Source organism: Micropterus salmoides, unplaced genomic scaffold (assembly GCF_014851395.1).
Source record: "Micropterus salmoides isolate LMB-PRFRI ecotype aquatic unplaced genomic scaffold, ASM1485139v1 Ms_hic_scaffold_3, whole genome shotgun sequence".
Classification (NCBI taxonomy): Eukaryota; Metazoa; Chordata; class Actinopteri; order Centrarchiformes; family Centrarchidae; genus Micropterus; species Micropterus salmoides.
In genome coordinates this window covers 35,874,394-35,892,027 of record NW_024042261.1, presented here as the reverse complement: position 1 = coordinate 35,892,027, position 17,634 = coordinate 35,874,394, and the positions used below count along the sequence as shown (strand labels likewise).

Sequence of the window (17,634 nt, the reverse complement as noted above, 5' to 3'; positions counted from 1 at the left end):
ACAAATAAGTAATGCTTGTCACTCTTGTCTACAATTACTGGTGACAAGATGAAAGAGTCAAAACACATTGGACAGTCCCAGTTAAACCATTTGGTACAGAAATTAAAGTTCATGGAGATCAAAGACAAGCCTGTACAGACAGAAGATAGGGATCGGTATCCTGGAGAATGTTTTAATTGTTCATAAAAGAATGTAAATAACCAGGTTTTGCCGTGATTCACATAATCCCATATCTCAAATTGGATCATAAACAGGATATGACTCATAAGTGGCAAACTATGCATGTAAACCATTCCTTGAACTTAACACTTATATTATTGATATTATTTAGATAGTTAAACGTCCTTTACTTTGAAGGTGAGCACCGGAAGTTGCGTGTGTTACCGATGCTGACTTGACTCTGATGAATCTGTGATGACAGGAGGAGCTGAGAGCTGAGGAGGCAGCAGGTGAATCGTTTGCTGCTTCTGTTTGTCTTTTCTTTTCTTTTCTTTTTTTTTACCCTACCACCTGTTAAACATTGATCAAACTGTAAGATACTGTGAGCGGAAAATGTCCCGCTGTAAAGAACAGGTTACGCTTTCCTAATAAATCCGGTAACATTAGGCTCGAGAGTGGACAAAAAGAGGACGAAACCACGCCGCCGGAGCCTGGACTTAGCAGGTAAACTAGGCTATAAATAACTTTTTGTTGATGTGGATCTGAGAAGAAGTCCGTGTGTTTGACATCGTGTTGGAGAGAATAACTTATCCCTCGCAGGGAAACGTTGTTGCACAGCAGCCGGTGATGTTTTCACCTAAACACTGAACATAAATGTCTCGTAATGTGACGCAGTCGTCAATGAATCAGCTGAGGGGTTGAAATTAGCATATAAAAACATTATTCCTGGCAAGTTGGTTGAATAGACAGAGGCTCGGTGCGTCGCCCACAGTAAACAAAGCGCGTGCAGATTATATGTGTGTTTGTTTTCCTCAGTTACATGTAAAGTCTGAAGAGCCCCAAAATCCAAACTATAGCATTTTCTTTGTTTAATCCTCCTGTGATTAAATAAAAAAAAACCCTGCTTTATAGATATAGATATATCAAGTCTTTCGTCTGTATTCCATGTTGGCTTGAGTGGTTTGTGAGTATTTGGAAAAGGTGTTATGTGGATGTTGTTTTTAACAGAATGAAACTAAACCAACAAAACATTTGCTTTAGTAAACTGTCTGCATGTACTGTAAGATTGGTATTTAGTTCCATATGACCACTTCTCCTCTCAGTCTGCTCTGATCAGACCAGAAAAGAGGAAACTAAACCAGCATAATATATTATATTATGTGTAGAGTTGTATTTGTGTATAGTTGTATTTGCTTTACCGTGTTCTTGTTTTTTCACAGCCCACTGTTACTGAATAGTAGAATTTTCTTGGCATTGTTAAATTTCCATATTCTATTTTATGACTGAAGTGAATTTAATAAGTGAAAACCACAAGAAATCAAAGCTTCTAGGTAGATTCACTTGGCAGAACGAGTAGGTGGCTGCTCAGTCTCTTTAGTCTCTTGGGCCAATCCACATCCAAACATCTCCTGATTTCTCTTTCTTCCTGTACTTTCTTTCCAAATGTTGCCAGTGTTGGCTATTTATCTTTGGTCAGATTACTCAGAACTAGAGTGGGACTGTGTTCACCAGCTGACTTAAAAGACAAATTCAGATTCAGAATTATTTGCAGGGATATTTTAAAGTTGGCTTGCATGTAAACTTCATATGGTAGAAGATAAAGTTGAATACTACTACAGCACTGCTTCTACTATTAGTTCTCCGACAGCTTCTGATAACTACTGTCAGCTACTAAATATACTTATAGTACTCGTACTGCTGCTTCTGCTGCTGTATTACTGCTGTTTGAACACTGCCAGCACTGCTTTTTCCACTGCATCCACTACAGTTATATACAGCTGTTGAATATACTATTACTACTACTATTATAATGTTTTTACTGGTACCGACTTACTGCTACTATTGGCTACTAATTCTACTGACAGTACTTGTGCTGCTACTTCTAATACTGTTATTGTAATTGTACAAATCAATGGTTCAGTCCTGCTTTCATCATCTTAGAAACATTTCAAGTTTCTAATACTTTATTTCCTTTTTGCCAAAAATCTGGAATCTGTTGTTTGTGCCGTCATAACTACTCAGTTAGTTTTCTGTAATTGGTTGCTCTCTAGAAGCAGTTAAAAATCCCTCTCCTGTCTCCAGCTCATCCAAAACTCTGCTTCCAGGACACTGTCTAAGAAACATGATCACATCACACCGATCTTAGCTTCCTTACACTGTGTCCTTTTTTTAGGGATTTTAAGATTTTATTGATTATCCAAGGAAAGTTAAAATCAAGGGCAGCTGGGCTGGTTGAAGATATTTAACCACCATGCCAGTCTGTCATAACTTAAGAAATTCCCTCAGATGAGAGGTAAAAGCACTTGCACCCTTTAACCTTTAGGCCTCCGAGACTGTGGAACTCCTTTTATGACTTCTAACGTTTAAGTGTCCCTCTGTGCTGTTCCCAGGTAGGTTGTTGTAAGAGGAGGAACCTCAGAGTTGGAGCCATGTTGTCCACTGAGGAGATTCTGGGCAGCACGCAGCAGGTGATCGCAGGGCTGGAGGCGCTGAGAGGAGAGAACCACAGTCTGCTGGAGAGCCTGCAGCAGCCGACGGAGAACCGGCCAGCGTCAGAGAGCGGCAGCGTGGAGCAGGAGAAGAGCGGCATCATCCGCCAATCACTAGAGAGGATAGAGCTGGGGCTGAGCGAGGCACAGGTACAACCATAAGAACAGAGGGAAAGCCAGAGTTATGTATTTTTTTCTAGACTTGGACTGTTTACATACATGTACAGTGGGTACGGAAAGTATTCAGACCCCTTTAAATTTTTCACTCTTTGTTTCATTGCAGCCATTTTCCAAAAATCAAAAAAGTTCATTTTATTTCTCAGTAATGTACACTCAGCACCCCATCTTGACTGAAAAAAACAGAAATGTAGAAATTTTTGCAAATTTATTAAAAAAGAAAAACTGAAATATCACATGGTCAGAAGTATTCAGACCCTTTGCCGTGACACTCATATTTAACTCAGGTGCTGTCTATTTCTTCTGATCATCCTTGAGATGGTTCTACACCTTCATTTGAGTCCAGCTGTGTTTGATTATACTGATTGGACTTGATTAGGAAAGCCACACACCTGTCTATATAAGACCTTACAGCTCACAGTGCATGTCAGAGCAAATGAGAATCATGAGGTCAAAGGAACTGCCTGAAGAGCTCAGAGACAGAATTGTGGCAAGGCACAGATCTGGCCAAGGTTACAAAAAAATTTCTGCTGCACTTAAGGTTCCTAAGAGCACAGTGGCCTCCATAATCCTCAAATGGAAGACGTTTGGGACGACCAGAACCCTTCCTAGAGCTGGCCGTCCGGCCAAACTGAGCTATCGGGGGAGAAGAGCCTTGGTGAGAGAGGTAAAGAAGAACCCAAAGGTCACTGTGGCTGAGCTCCAGAGATGCAGTCGGGAGATGGGAGAAAGTTGTAGTAAGTCAACCATCACTGCAGCAATCCACCAGTCGGGGCTTTATGGCAGAGTGGCCCGACGGAAGCCTCTCCTCAGTGCAAGATACATGAAAGCCCGCATGGAGTTTGCTAAAAAACACCTGAAGGACTCCAAGATGGTGATAAATAAGATCCTCTGGTCTGATGAGACCAAGATAGAACTTTTTGGCCTTAATTCTAAGCGGTATGTGTGGAGAAAACCAGGCACTGCTCATCACCTGTCCAATACAGTCTCAACAGTGAAGCATGGTGGTGGCAGCATCATGCTGTGGGGGTGTTTTTCAGCTGCAGGGACAGGACGACTGGTTGCAATCGAGGGAAAGATGAATGCGGCCAAGTACAGGGATATCCTGGACGAAAACATTTTCCAGAGTGCTCTGGACCTCAGACTGGGCCGAAGGTTTACCTTCCAACAAGACAATGACCCTAAGCACACCGCTAAAATAACGAAGGAGTGGCTTCACAACAACTCCGTGGCTGTTCTTGAATGGCCCAGCCAGAGCCCTGACTTAAACCCAAGTGAGCATCTCTGGAGAGACCTGAAAATGGCTGTCCACCAACGTTTACCATCCAACCTGACAGAACTGGAGAGGATCTGTAAGGAGGAATGGCAGAGGATACCCAAATCCAGATGTGAAAAACTTGTTGCATCTTTCCCAAAACGACTCATGGCTGTATTAGATCAAAAGGGTGCTTCTACTAAATACTGAGCAAAGGGTCTGAATACTTATGACCATGTGATATTTCAGTTTTTCTTTTTAATAAATTTGCAAAAATTTCTACATTTCTGTTTTTTTCTGTCAAGATGGGTTGCTGAGTGTACATTACTGAGAAATAAAATGAACTTTTTTGATTTTTGGAAAATGGCTGCAATGAAACAAAGAGTGAAAAATTTAAAGGGGTCTGAATACTTTCCGTACCCACTGTATATGTAATAATAACGATGTTCACCTTGGGGTGTCAGACAGAACGCAGGAAGCTCAGATACGTTTAACACTTCTTTACTGACTTTATCAAAACACAACAGCTTACAGTGTTAAAAGTAGAAAGGTGCCAGCATATAATTAGAATTCAACTTATTATTATAACCTTTATTTAACTAGGAAGTCACATTGAGGTTAAAACCTCTTTTACAAGTGAGACCTAGAGACTACCCAGATGTACTTCAAGAAGTACAAATATACGATGTGTCTACTACACACAAGAAAGAAATTATATTGACTCCTACTTTAAGTTGTAATGCAAACAGACTTCCATTATATTTGCATGCCAGAATGCTAACAATGCTAAATCAGTAATTCTAGCGTTTGCATAGGCAAGTGACACAGTAGATTAGCTCAGCATCTGAAATACATTCCATTACCTACACTAGTTTAATAAAATCAATAGTGAAAGGCTCAATAAACTAAGAAATAACTGGTTTTATTCACAACTCATCAGACACATACAACTCGCATCACTTGGATGCTGTACGTCATGTTTCTGTTGTCTTCCATCCCTTCAGGTGATGATGGCATTGTCGGCTCACCTGGGTTCACTGGAGGCGGAGAAACAGAAGCTGCGCGCTCAGGTGGGTTTGTGCAGGAAATGTTAAAAAAGAGACAAATAACTGAAGAGGTTAAGAGCAGATGGGAGGTTCTCTTATGCCATATATATATATATACAGTCCCCTCCAAAAGGTATTGGAACGGGAAGGCAAATTCTTTTGTTTTTGTTGTTCACTGAAGACATTTGGGTTTAAGATCAAAAGATGAGTTTGAGACGAGAGTTCAGAATTTCAGCTTTTATTTCCTGGTATTCACATCTAGATGCATTAAACAACTCAGGATATACAACCCTTTGTATTAGATCACAACATTCTTAGGTGAGAAAAAGTAATGGAACAAATAATCTTAACATAAATAACGTTTAATATTTTGTGGCATAATCCTTGCTTGCAATAACTGCCTCAAGCCTGTGACCCACTGACATCACCAAACTGTTGCATTCTTCATTTGTGATGCTATTCCAGGCTTTTACCACAGCTTCTTTCAGTTCTTGTTTGTTTCGGGGTGTTTCTCCCTTCAGTCTCCTCTTAAGGAGGTGAAATGCAGCTCTGTTGGGTTAAGGTCAGGTGATTGACTTGGCCAGTCTAAAACCTTCCACTTTACATTTGAAACAGATCTCAAAGTGCTACAGTTAAGATCATAAAAGCAAGGTAAAAACATCAATATAAAATACAAATAAGTAATGCAACAGCTTGCAGGGTTAATTAAAACTCATACGTTCTCCAAAAAAGAAATGTTTTTAGTCCTTTTTTAAAAGTCTCAGTAGTCTGAGGTGCCCTCAAATGGTCATTCCAGATCCGAGGAGCAGCAGAACAGAAGGGGGGGGGGGCATATCCATAGACCCACTGGTGGGTGAGAAGCGAGACCTTGTATTCAATCCTAGCAGAAACGGGAAGCCAGTGGAGTGAACGGAGAATGGGTGTGATGTGGTCGTACTTCCGCTCTCTCATCAGGATCCTTGCAGCACTGTTCTGAATACACTGCAGTCTTTGCAGACTCTTGTTAGGGATCCCGATGAGAAGTGCATTACAGTAATCCAATCTGGAGGAGACAAAGGCGTGGACCAGTTTTTCAGCATCAGCTCAAGTGAGTGTGGAATGAAGTTTAGCAATATTTCTGAGATCGTAGAGAGAAGTGTTGCCGAGGTTTTTGATATGGGCTTCAAAGGTGAGTTGTTGCTCAAATCTTACACTAAGATTGGTGACTGTTGTGGAGAGGGGAATGTCTTGACCACCATGCTTCACAGATGAGCTTGTATGCTTCAGATCATAAGCAGTTCCTTTCTTTCTCCACACATTGGCCTTTCCGTCACTTTGGTAGAGATTAATCTTGGTCTCATCAGTCCATAAGATTGTGTTGCAGAACTTTTGCGGCTCATTTTTCCTGCTGATGAGTGGTTTGCATCTTGTGATGTGGCCTCTATATTTCTGCTCTCTGAGTCTTCTTCCAACAGTGGATTGTGATACCTTCACCCTGCACTGTGGAGGTCGTTGGTGATGTCACTTACTGATGTTTTGGGGGTTTTCTTCACAGCTCTCACCATATTTCTGTCGTCAGCTACTGTTGTTTTCCTTGGCCGACCTGTTGGACGTCTGTTGCTCAGTACACCAGTAGTTTTTTTCTTTTCCAGGACGTTCCAAACTGTTGTGCTTGCTACGCCCAATGTTTGTCCAATGGCTCTGGTCGATTTTCCTTCTTTTCTCAGCTTGACAGTGGCTTGCTTTTCTCCCACAGACAGCTCTCTGGTCTTCATGTTGCTTTATCCTCTTTAACAGGAAATGCAGTCTTTATAGGTTTGAACCAAGGTTGAAAATTTAGAGTAGTCATGCAGAGCTATTTAATGTTTGGACAATCAACCTAAAAGGCAACAAGAAACATCTGTCAGTCACATGTTCCAATAGTTTTGCTCACTAGAAAAATGGGTGGGTTGAAAGAAAGGATGGTTTGTCCTGAGTGGTTTAACACATCTAGATGTGAATAGCAGGAAATGAGAGCCGAAATTCTGAACTCTTGTCTCATAAAAGCAAAGGAATTTATATATATATATAAATTCCTTTGCTTTTGTTGTTCACTGAAGACATTTGGGTTTAAGATCAAAAGATGAGTATATATATATATATATATATATATATATATATATATATATATATATATAATATATATAATCTGTTGGTCAAAATGAAGCTAACCCACACCTCCTCTTGCCTTTTTCCCTTCCTCCTTTCACTCCTTCTTCCTCTTTACTCTGCCTCTTCCTTCATCTCCAACTACTCATTTCTTTTTTTATTCCTCCCTCTCTGTACTTCATCTTTCCTTTAACTATTCCTATCTCTCCCCTACATCCTCCTCCTTCTCCTCCCTCATTATTTTCCTCACCCTTCCTTGTCCTCAGGTGCGTCGTCTGTGTCAGGAGAACCAGTGGTTGAGGGACGAGCTGGCTGGCGCTCAGCAGCGGCTGCAGGACAGGGAGCAGGAGGTGGTCACCCTGGAGGAGCAGAACAAACACCTGCAGTTCATGTCCTCCATACGCAAATACGACCAGGAGGAGCCACAGCTGGTGAGGAGACAACTGTAGAGGTTCACACAGCTTAAAGGCATTAAACGATCATAGTGAATGACCTTAATTTTGGTCAAGAGGAAGGAACAGATTAATGCTCACTTCTGGCTTTCAGAAATAATCATTATTTACTAAATAGCAGAATCTAACTCGCATCAAATTCATCTCTGTGCACCACCCTTCACAAAAGGGAATATGACTAAATAGCCTAATTAAATAATTTAGTCTCAGTCTGAAGGTTGTTACAAAGTCCTAGACTCTGTATATTTCATATACACAAACCACATGATCAGGTTCTTTGGAAATGAAAGGTTTATTAAACTACTAACTACACACACAACAAACACAAACTTTACACTAACTACATACATAACTAAGACCTAAACAACAAATTAATTAATAAATGCAACTGTGAATGGATCCTATGACCCCATTCTAAAGTTTATTATGGTCGTAATAGTTGCATCATTAGGACAAAGGTACTGCAGCAGACTGGAGCAGGTTTCTTAGCACTGACCAAGTTAGTTTGTCTTGGCGTCTCTCTCTGTTTCTCTTTCACTGTAGGCACCAATGGGTGTGCATGATTCAGAGCTTCTTCTGCTCCAACTTGTGGGTGTGTTAACACTCAGATTATGAGCTGACAACAAACAACACAAATATGTGTGTGTGTGTGTTCAGGAGGAGTTTGCTATCACTACTTCACCAGCGGACTAGGTCTTCAGAAAACAAAGGATCAAATGTGGAAAAACAACTTACAGGAAAAGTAACTAACATGTTTGGGCCCAGGGCCTTCATCTGGATGTTCATGCTGAGATATAAACTTGATCTGAGTAAAACCTGAGAAATGTTTGTGCAGACCTGTGAGTTTTTTAAAGGGTAGTCGGAGAACAGCCAAAATTGAAACTGGTTCTTAAAGCTGCAGAAATAGTATCTTACGGCCTCTAGCGGACAGAAGAACTGACAACTTATGAAGTTATGGTATATGTTACTTTAGCAACAGTTATCTATTTCCACATCAAACAAAAACATCTGCATTCAGTAGGGCTTGTGAATGTTAAGCCCAATATTCACTCTGCTTGTAGCTCTGTATGGCTATGTCGCTGCTAAATTCTTCACTGTGTATAGTCGGTTTATTACATCTTGTTTTTTACTGAAAACAGCCGTGTGTTTCCGCTGCCATGTAGTAATTTAAAGAGGCTAAAAAGCACCATGAAACTGCAACTAAAAAAACGTTGAGAAATGCAGTTCGTCTTTGCTGAATGTGTTTGTTTCCCACTTCAGGATGACAAAGACACGTCTTCCACCAAGGAGTCTCTGGATGACCTGTTTCCTACCGAGGACGAGGAACAGTCACAGAGTAAGGCTTTGCTGCTGTTTGTAAATGTGTTTATCACAGACTTTAACATCAGTAATATGTAGTATGCCTTTCAATGATGTTTGAGAGGCTGTTCCAATACAAAAGAGGTGTTGTAATGTAAATGTAAGGTGATGTTGCTATGTAGTTTGTGAGCATCACAAAAGGATTTCCAGTGATTCCTTCATTTCCTTGATTTTGTCTTGATAGTGCAAGAAGTCTCAGCGGTGCAGATCTCAAAAGCTCAGAGAATAAAACTGAAACTAACTGCATGGGTGGATTCAAAAGATTTTCTTTGTAAATCGTATATGAAGTTGTCTTCTATAAAATCTATAAATTGCACCTAGATGTAATTAATTTAGTTGCATAAATTAAACTCAAACTTGATGAAATGCAGTACATTGCTTACATCTTGGTCTTATCTCATTTTCAGTCGTCTCTGAAGAAATTAAAAGTATATACTCGTAACATATTATTCTTTTGTATTGGTGTGTTTATTGCTTTTAAACAGTGTCCCAGCCTCACCACAGCAGTGCAGCAGCCGCAGCCCAGCAGGGCGGCTACGAGATTCCCGCCCGCCTTCGAACACTCCACAACTTGGTCATCCAGTACGCATCCCAGGGACGATACGAGGTCGCTGTACCGCTCTGCAAACAGGTGAGAGGGACGTTCACCTCCTGCTGGTCCCCTGTATAGAATCTTTGACTGCTGCTCTTTGGTCCGATCTGAAACCTGCATTCGCTCTGGCACCTTCCCCACCAGAGAGGGTTTAAGTCTCAAAATCCAGTTTTCCAGAGCCACAAATCACAAATTTGCCTCTAGGAGCTTTACAGTCTATACAGCATACAACACACCCTCTGTTCTTAGAGCCTCGATTCAGATAAGAAAGAAATCCCCTGAAAAGAGACCTGAGTAAAATGACTTCCTCTCTCCTGGAAGAGGACAGACTACGCAAAGCTTTTGTGTGTTTATGTAGTCTGTCACTGCAGGTCCTAGAGGCCTGGGAGTTTACAGTCCCTACTATGAAGCGTTCTCTGGTTTGTACCCGGGTTGGTGGACTTTGAGTGTCATACCCGACCTCTCTACTTTGTCTACTTTGAATTATTTAAAAAGTTCAATTACATTTTGGGAAAATGATCAAAATGCAGAATTTCAAAAATTGTTCTTTACAGATGCCTTAAAATCCTGATTTAAAATAATGTCTCAACAGGCTTTGGAAGACCTGGAGAAGTCCTCAGGACACACCCACCCAGACGTAGCCACCATGCTGAACATACTGGCACTGGTGTACAGGTGAGTCCAGTTAACATGGCGACAAAGAAACAGAAAAACACAGATTGACCCCCCTGTATAATCTTACAGCTCTTTATAGAAAAAATGAGCAGAGATGAAAAGCACTAAAATCTGAAAGAAATGAGAGGGTTTAACAGTGAAAACCACGACTTATAAAACTAACCAAACTACGACTGTCCTGCACGTAGAACAAGGAACTGCATTTACCAAAACCACGAGGTTCATATAAAAAGTTTGATCTGAGGTGACCAACATGTGTTTCTCTTCAGAGACCAGAACAAATACAAAGAAGCAGCCAACCTGCTGAACGACGCGTTGGCGATCAGGGAGAAAACTCTTGGGATGGACCATCCGGCTGTAAGTTTCCCTCCTTTTAATAAACCAGCTGCAGTCTAAAAGACTTTGTAATTAGACGGTTCTTAACCCCGGAAACATCCTGAATCTAACCTGGACTAAATTCTGTAGTTTTCTTTTGTTGTACTTGATATTCAGTCACAATTTTGTTTTATCACTGTGTAAATAAACACAAAAGTAAAACCTTTTGGGCAGAAGCGGCAGTGTTCAGTCTCTTAGGAACATTTTGTTGGCAGTTTGTATTATAACAGATATCTGAGCCTCTGTCTCATTTTGTTGCTGCAAACGCTGCCTGTCTGTAATTACCCCCCTCATAAATGTTCATTGTTCCCTTTTACGGTTGTTTAATGTCGTTTAGATCAGACTTACTGAGTTGGTATGTAATGTTTGTGTGTTCTGTTTACAGGTGGCAGCAACGCTGAACAACCTGGCGGTGCTTTATGGCAAAAGAGGAAAATACAAGGAAGCAGAGCCGCTGTGTAAAAGAGCTCTGGAGATCAGAGAGAAAGTGAGAAAACACTTGTATTACTATACTATATACTCCGAGTTCATAAAATTCTTAATCTGAATCACAACTTTTACTGTAACTTTAGTTTTAAAACAGTTTCCAGTTACCAGTTTAATGCTTTAATGAAAATAAACCATTAAGTCTTTATAAAACTCAGTTTTAATTTAAGTATTTTTACTTCTTTAAGTATATTTTACTACCAACACTTGTGTCCTTCTGCTTGAGTAAGATTTTGAATACAGGACTATTACTTGTAACAGAGTATTTTCACACAATCTGAACACGTCTTCTACCGCTGACCCTTACAAACAAACCCGAACATGAGGATTTTGCATGTTTCATGTATCGGATACTGTCATTGTTATGGAAAGAATAATGTATTTTTCGTCCTCAGTGTATTTTGTGTCTGAACGCCCCATCAGGTTCTGGGTACAGACCACCCAGATGTGGCCAAGCAGCTGAACAACCTGGCTTTGCTGTGTCAGAACCAGGGGAAGTACCAGGAGGTGGAGCAGTACTACGAACGCGCTCTGCACATCTACCAGAGCAAACTGGGACCGGACGACGCCAACGTGGCCAAGACCAAGAACAACCTGGTGAGAGGAAAATGTGTTTTCACTGCGGCGACTCTGTGTTCTCATGTTTTCACTCACTGAGAGTGTCATTTCACATTTCAAAGGGTAGAAGATCACACATCATTACTGTCAGTATTTTCAATCAACAAGGGTGATGACAAAACTGACAACAGTGCATTTATAAGCAGTTACTTTTGTACAATATATTTAATTTATGCCTCCTGCTAATAGATCTATAAAATTTTCAATGTTTTCTGCACCCTTCTCCTGGTTCTTTGTCCTTTCTCAGGCTTCCTGCTATCTTAAGCAGGGAAAATACAGACAAGCTGAAGCCCTTTACAAAGAGATCCTGACCAGGGCACATGAAAAGGAGTTTGGATCTGTAGAAGGTAAGAAACTGTGATTTATATATAATACATTTTGTTGTGGATTTGTCATTTTGGTTTTATTACAATTTTGCAACCATACATTGTTTTTTTCCACAAGTGATTTGGATGAGACTTGAAGAAAATAATTTGTCCCCCCATAATGCTTAATGTTTTGTTTAACAACGTGGATCTCGCTTTTGTAATTTAAAATATTTTTATTTGTTGTGACCACGAGGCACTTTTGGAAGTGAAAACGCAATAAACTAAAGGACATTTGTAACACAGACACATTTCCTGGATCAAGTGGTGCACGTGTACGATTGTGTGGTCTGTGAAGATGCACTCAAAATGTGAAAAACAGAATGTAGGTTGTGAAGTTAAACATGTCAGAATGTTAAGTTTATAATGTTGAAGTGCACAAAATTTCCCCTTAATGTAATTATCCAAGTCCTCTGATGATGCTGTCTGAACCGGATTTGTACTGTAGACTGTTGTGCAGCATTGAGATGTAAGCAGTTAGTCCTTGCAGAATATCCATTTGGATAACCATTTGGATAACTATGACCTGGATGACTGAGAATCTTCATAGACGTCCTTGCAGAAGTTTTCTTTAGCGGTTAAGATATACATTTTCAAAACGCATGATAGAAGAGATAAGAAAACAAACACAGAGACCTTGTTTTTGCAGACTCTACATTTATACGTTGGTTTGTTACCGTTTGTAATTCTGTCTGTTCGTCCTCCAGGTGAAGGTCGTCCCAGCTGGTCCGGTGCAGAGGACGCCGGCTCCAGACAAGACGGACTCAGTAACCTGAAACGCAGCGGCTCCTTTACTAAACTCAGAGAGTCGATACGCCGAAGCAGCGAAAAACTGGTCCGCAAGTTGAAAGGAGTCGGAGTGGAGGAAACGACCCAGAGGAGTGTTGGGTAATATTATATTACAAAGGTGTTTAATCATCACTGTGCACTGAAACAAGATCCATTCAGTACACAAGTTTTTTTGCTCATGGATTTTCTCTGGTTTTGTTTTTGAATTTAAAGTTTAAGAAACATCTCCTATCAATCAATTTTAAAAACAACATTATGCTGATGTGATGTTTAAAAATAGTGGACATTCTTCATATTTTATTGTGTAGATTAAGAACTCCGTCTGGGAAAAATACACTTTTAGACACATCATCATCTTAAACCGCTTTTCAGGGGGCAGCAGCTCCAGCAGGGGGCCCCAAACTTCTCTTTTCTGAGCCACATTAACCAGCTCTGTTCTCAGGCTAGTGCGGAGATAAAATCGCTCCCCCTAGTCCTAGGTCTTCCCCGAGGCCTCCTTTCTGCTGAACGTGGCTGGACCACCTCTCTAGGGAGGCGCAAAAAATGCAGCAGCTCTACTCTGAGTTCCTCACGGATCACAGAGTTTCTCGCCCTATGAGAGAGACACCAGCCACTCTCCTGAGAAAATCCATTTTGGGCTCTTGTACCCGTGATCTATTCTTTCAGTCAGCTCTTGATCTACCAGTTAATTTTGTCTTTTCGTCCCAACAGTTTGGTAAAGCGAATGCATGAATATCAAAGCGGACTCTCAGGCCAAACACCACCTGGAACGAGTCCTGACCTGCTGCAGAGAATGCGGACACAGCTCTTGCTTTGGATGTACTTTTAAACTGTTAAACCTTAAATGAGTGCATTTTCCTCAACAGCTCTTCCTTTCCCCAAATCAGCAGTCACAGTTTTATGTGTGTTTAGTGACATTATGCCCCTTTTTATAAAGACCAAGAGTTCATTGTGATAATCTGTTCCGTTTTCAGTATGAAGAGGGCAAACTCTCTGAATGTGTTGAATGTTGGAGCCCGAGAGAGTCAGGACAGTGCCCAGGTGAGGAGACTGTTGGTGATTCAATCAGTTTAATGTGTTCTTGGAGTAGTAATTCTGCCAGGTTTTTTAATTTAGTGATCTATAAAAAGGCAAACAAATTTTGGGAGCCATGTAAGAAATTTTCAGAAGACCCACAAACAGAAACTACATTTGTTTTGTGTTTGTCAGTTCTGGATTAGTCTCAATAAATGCAACATTAATCACGGCTACAACCCTCAGTCATGTACATGTCCTCATTAAGTGATTAAAATACTTTTGACTGTAGCCGCACATTCAGTCACAGAAATCTGTAACACTCAAACACCTATTGTGTGTTTTTGTTTTGTTCCTCAGTCGAGCCGTTTGACAGATGTTCGAGGCCTCAGCTCCAGCACGCAGAGCCTGACAAGACGAGGATCACTCAGTGGGACCAGCTAACACACACACACACACAGCTCAAGATAACTGGACAGATGTTCGCACACTGCTCTTTAAAGATCGCTCACATCAGATATCCTACACCAAAGTGGATTCCCCACTTTGAGACCCTCCAGAAAAAGGAGATAGTTGTCGCAACTGGAGACAAAAATCTAACTTGCAAGTTTTTTAATAATCCCTCATTTCAAAAATAACAAATTAATGCTGTCTGTTTTTGTTAACCCTTGAGGAAATCTCACAGTTAGCCTAATAATATGACAAGTGTCTCCAAAATGATATTAGAAAGGTGTGGGTCAGATATTGACAGATCTACATTGCACTATAACCTTTCCTTCCTGTTCACTTGACATTTAATATAATTCCTTCCTGGGTTTAGATTAGAATCGAATTCAGTTTCCTGATTACAAGTTAACTATTAACTTAAAAATGAAAGAAAAGAAATTGTGTTTTATTGAGCACAAAAATCCTTTTAGATGATCTAAAAATAATACCAGCATTTACACTGTAAGAAAACTTTACTGTATTTTCATAAACCATATCATGTGTCATTTAACAAACGTAAATCTGTAATACAATCAATTTTACATTTGATGTATTAGGTGTTTCCTAATGCTAGTGTTCCCTTTTTAGGTACATTTCTATTACCAACACTGTTATTTATATTTTAAAATGTCTAAAGATAAAACAGGCATATTGACATTACAGATTATCTTTATAAAGTTTTATAAATTCTCTCAAAGCACAGGGATGTAAAGTTGTTTGCACAATGATCAAAATGTGAGGCGTCTGTAAAAATGTTACATTTGATTTACAGAAGTTAAGCTATCAGGTTTATACTGTTAAAGAAGTTATTTAAATGTATTTTGCCTTTACTATGTGCAAGTCATTCTAATCACATTTTTATATTGTGCAAAGCAGCTGAAGTAAACACATTTGTGTTTTTTTAGCTTTGACCACAGTAAAGTTTTTTTTATTCCACATTATGAGAAATCCAAAAATGTGATATACATGATCTGAAAATAACCAACACTAAAATGAACGCACAAATGACTGTAAAACACGGTACTCATAAAGGTGATACTTTTGCACATTGTCAGTTAATAAATTCCTGATCAATCGCACTCTTAACAGAGGTAACATTAACATTTCAATAATCAGTAATTATGTATTTGTTGCATTGTGAGTTATTAATAGTTTATTCAGAAAATAGTTTTAAGCTATCTGGATACCCAAAGTTATTGTTGTGTGCCTGAGTCAATATTGTTTTGATGACTTTCAACTGGCCTTGGATTGATGTTTAGTGAATCACTTAAACTAAGACTTAGCAGAGTTGTACCATTTACACAAAGCCACTCTGTGTAGGCTGTCCGCCCCTCAGTTGTATCAAAGACACTGTGGAAGACCATGTATACAACAAATGTCACACAAACTGAACATGAAGCAAATTGTAGAAAGGGATTGTTCTAGGTGGCACACATTTCTGCAATTATGTCCAAAAGCTGGCATACAAAGTTAGTGGCCTGTAAACACAGTCAAAATATCTCGCAGCTAAAGTGCAAACTTGAGACACAAAGAGAGTCAATACTCGTACTGTAGTAATTAGATTAGGAATTCGACTCCATAGGGCAACATGGGATGCACAAGTAGCCAGATGTTTACAAATGCAGAAACCCAAACAATTTGAGTGAGTGTGAGTTTGCTCCATAGTGGTAAAAGTAGCTTGAATGAAGAACACTTTTGAGGCACAGCTTGAATGAAGAACAATTTTGAGGCACATGTAGCCTACTTAAGTGAGTCCATTTCATCTTTTAATTTTACATCTATGCTTATTCACTGAAATGCCTGAAATTCACAACTTACTGCAAGTCACTATTATAAATAGTAAACTAGCTTTTAATTGTGTAGAGTTTTGTGCTCTTTTTAATTTGTTATTGCAAGAATTACTTTAATTACTTTCTCAAACTCGATTTGACTACAACACTGCGTGTAGGGTTGGGTATCGAGAACCGTTACCAAATTTCCAAGAACCGTGGATTTGTTAAGATACGTTCATTCGGATTCTGCTTATCGGTTCCTAACTTTTTCCATGTTTTAGTGGCGTTTACGATTGTACTGCAGTGAGCATGAAAGTGTCTCTTATCTGCCAGGATCTGCTACGCCGACCTAACGTCACGTCATTTGTTACGCAGTACATCAACAAACCATGAAGAAGAGTCCTTCTGTTTCCAGTCCTGGACCATGGCGGACCGCAGCAAACACTCCAAAGTTTGGCTTAGCTTCACAAAAAAAAAAAAAAAAAAAGAGAACGACGCAGCAAAATATAACACCTGCAGTAAGGAGGTTTGGTGCGCGGGAGGAAGCAGCTCCAACATGACGAACTGCAACACTGGCGTGAATCTGAAGAACGCAGAGTGATCAATGTGTCGCGCTTTCTCAGCTGCAATGACGCCCCAGATACAACTAACCCTAACCGTAGCAACAGCTCAGGTACAAAACACCGGTGAGCTGAAATTCACCTTTTATATTGAAGGGCATCACAACAGAGATTAAAAATAACCGGATTCGATAAGTAAAATCAGAATCGATAAAAATGAAACGATACCCAACCTTAACTGCATGAACAAAATAAAAATAGGTCCTTCCTTTTTATGTTGACAGACAGAGCATTAAATAAATATACTTTTCTACATATTCACTTCAAACTCAGGAATGTTTAAATAAATTTAATTAAGCCAACAAGCGAGTGCTGCTTGGAAATCTAAGCTCACTGAAAATGCTGTTACACTCTGACACTCATTCCACGAAACTCCTCTTAGGGCTCACTTCCATTTGTTTTGCTCAAACATAATGTATATCCTAAATGATGGAGAACTACTGATTGTACATTTGCTGTGGTAGAAGACGTCACTGCTGAGTGTTGTTAAGGGCTAAAATCACACTGTTAGTTTACTGTAGAAACTGTTAATGAAACACTTGTAATGTTTCAGAAGATGGGATCAAAATATGTAAAAACTAGACTATATCTCCTGATGCTGTGTTTATTCTGGTAAATATTAATGTTTGTATTTTATATTTGCAAACTTGAGCTGAAATAAATTCCAGTATGATTTTAATACCATTTTTAGTGTGTGTTGTTTGCATGGAAATATTTCTGTTTTATGTCTTTTAGGGTTTGGCCAATTGTTGTTTTATTTGAAGGGCTGTTACTTTAA

General features: G+C 39.7%; 1 protein-coding gene across 1 annotated transcript; it reads left to right on the top strand.

Annotated features, from left to right (window-relative positions):
- The first annotated feature begins 408 nt into the window (after window positions 1–408).
- Window positions 409–17,540, top strand: klc3 (kinesin light chain 3). The gene is made up of 14 exons (XM_038693043.1): window positions 409–663; window positions 2,550–2,798; window positions 5,085–5,150; window positions 7,520–7,684; window positions 8,966–9,041; window positions 9,550–9,695; window positions 10,249–10,331; window positions 10,601–10,688; window positions 11,092–11,193; window positions 11,616–11,789; window positions 12,058–12,157; window positions 12,883–13,063; window positions 13,939–14,005; window positions 14,339–17,540. The coding sequence occupies exons 2-14, from the start codon at window positions 2,589–2,591 to the stop codon at window positions 14,420–14,422; spliced, it is 1,542 nt and encodes a 513-aa protein (XP_038548971.1). The 5' UTR covers window positions 409–663; window positions 2,550–2,588; the 3' UTR covers window positions 14,423–17,540.
- Window positions 17,541–17,634: the final 94 nt, after the last annotated feature.

What these genes read in the sequence shown, in the direction of transcription:
- klc3 (XM_038693043.1), top strand. Translation starts at nt 2,589, where the DNA reads ATGTTGTCCACTGAGGAGATTCTGGGCAGCACGCAGCAGGTGATCGCA. An exon ending in CTGTACCGCTCTGCAAACAG is followed by an intron (nt 9,696 to 10,248) that starts GTGAGAGGGACG and finishes ATGTCTCAACAG; the next exon opens with GCTTTGGAAGACCTGGAGAA. An exon ending in TTGGGATGGACCATCCGGCT is followed by an intron (nt 10,689 to 11,091) that starts GTAAGTTTCCCT and finishes TTCTGTTTACAG; the next exon opens with GTGGCAGCAACGCTGAACAA.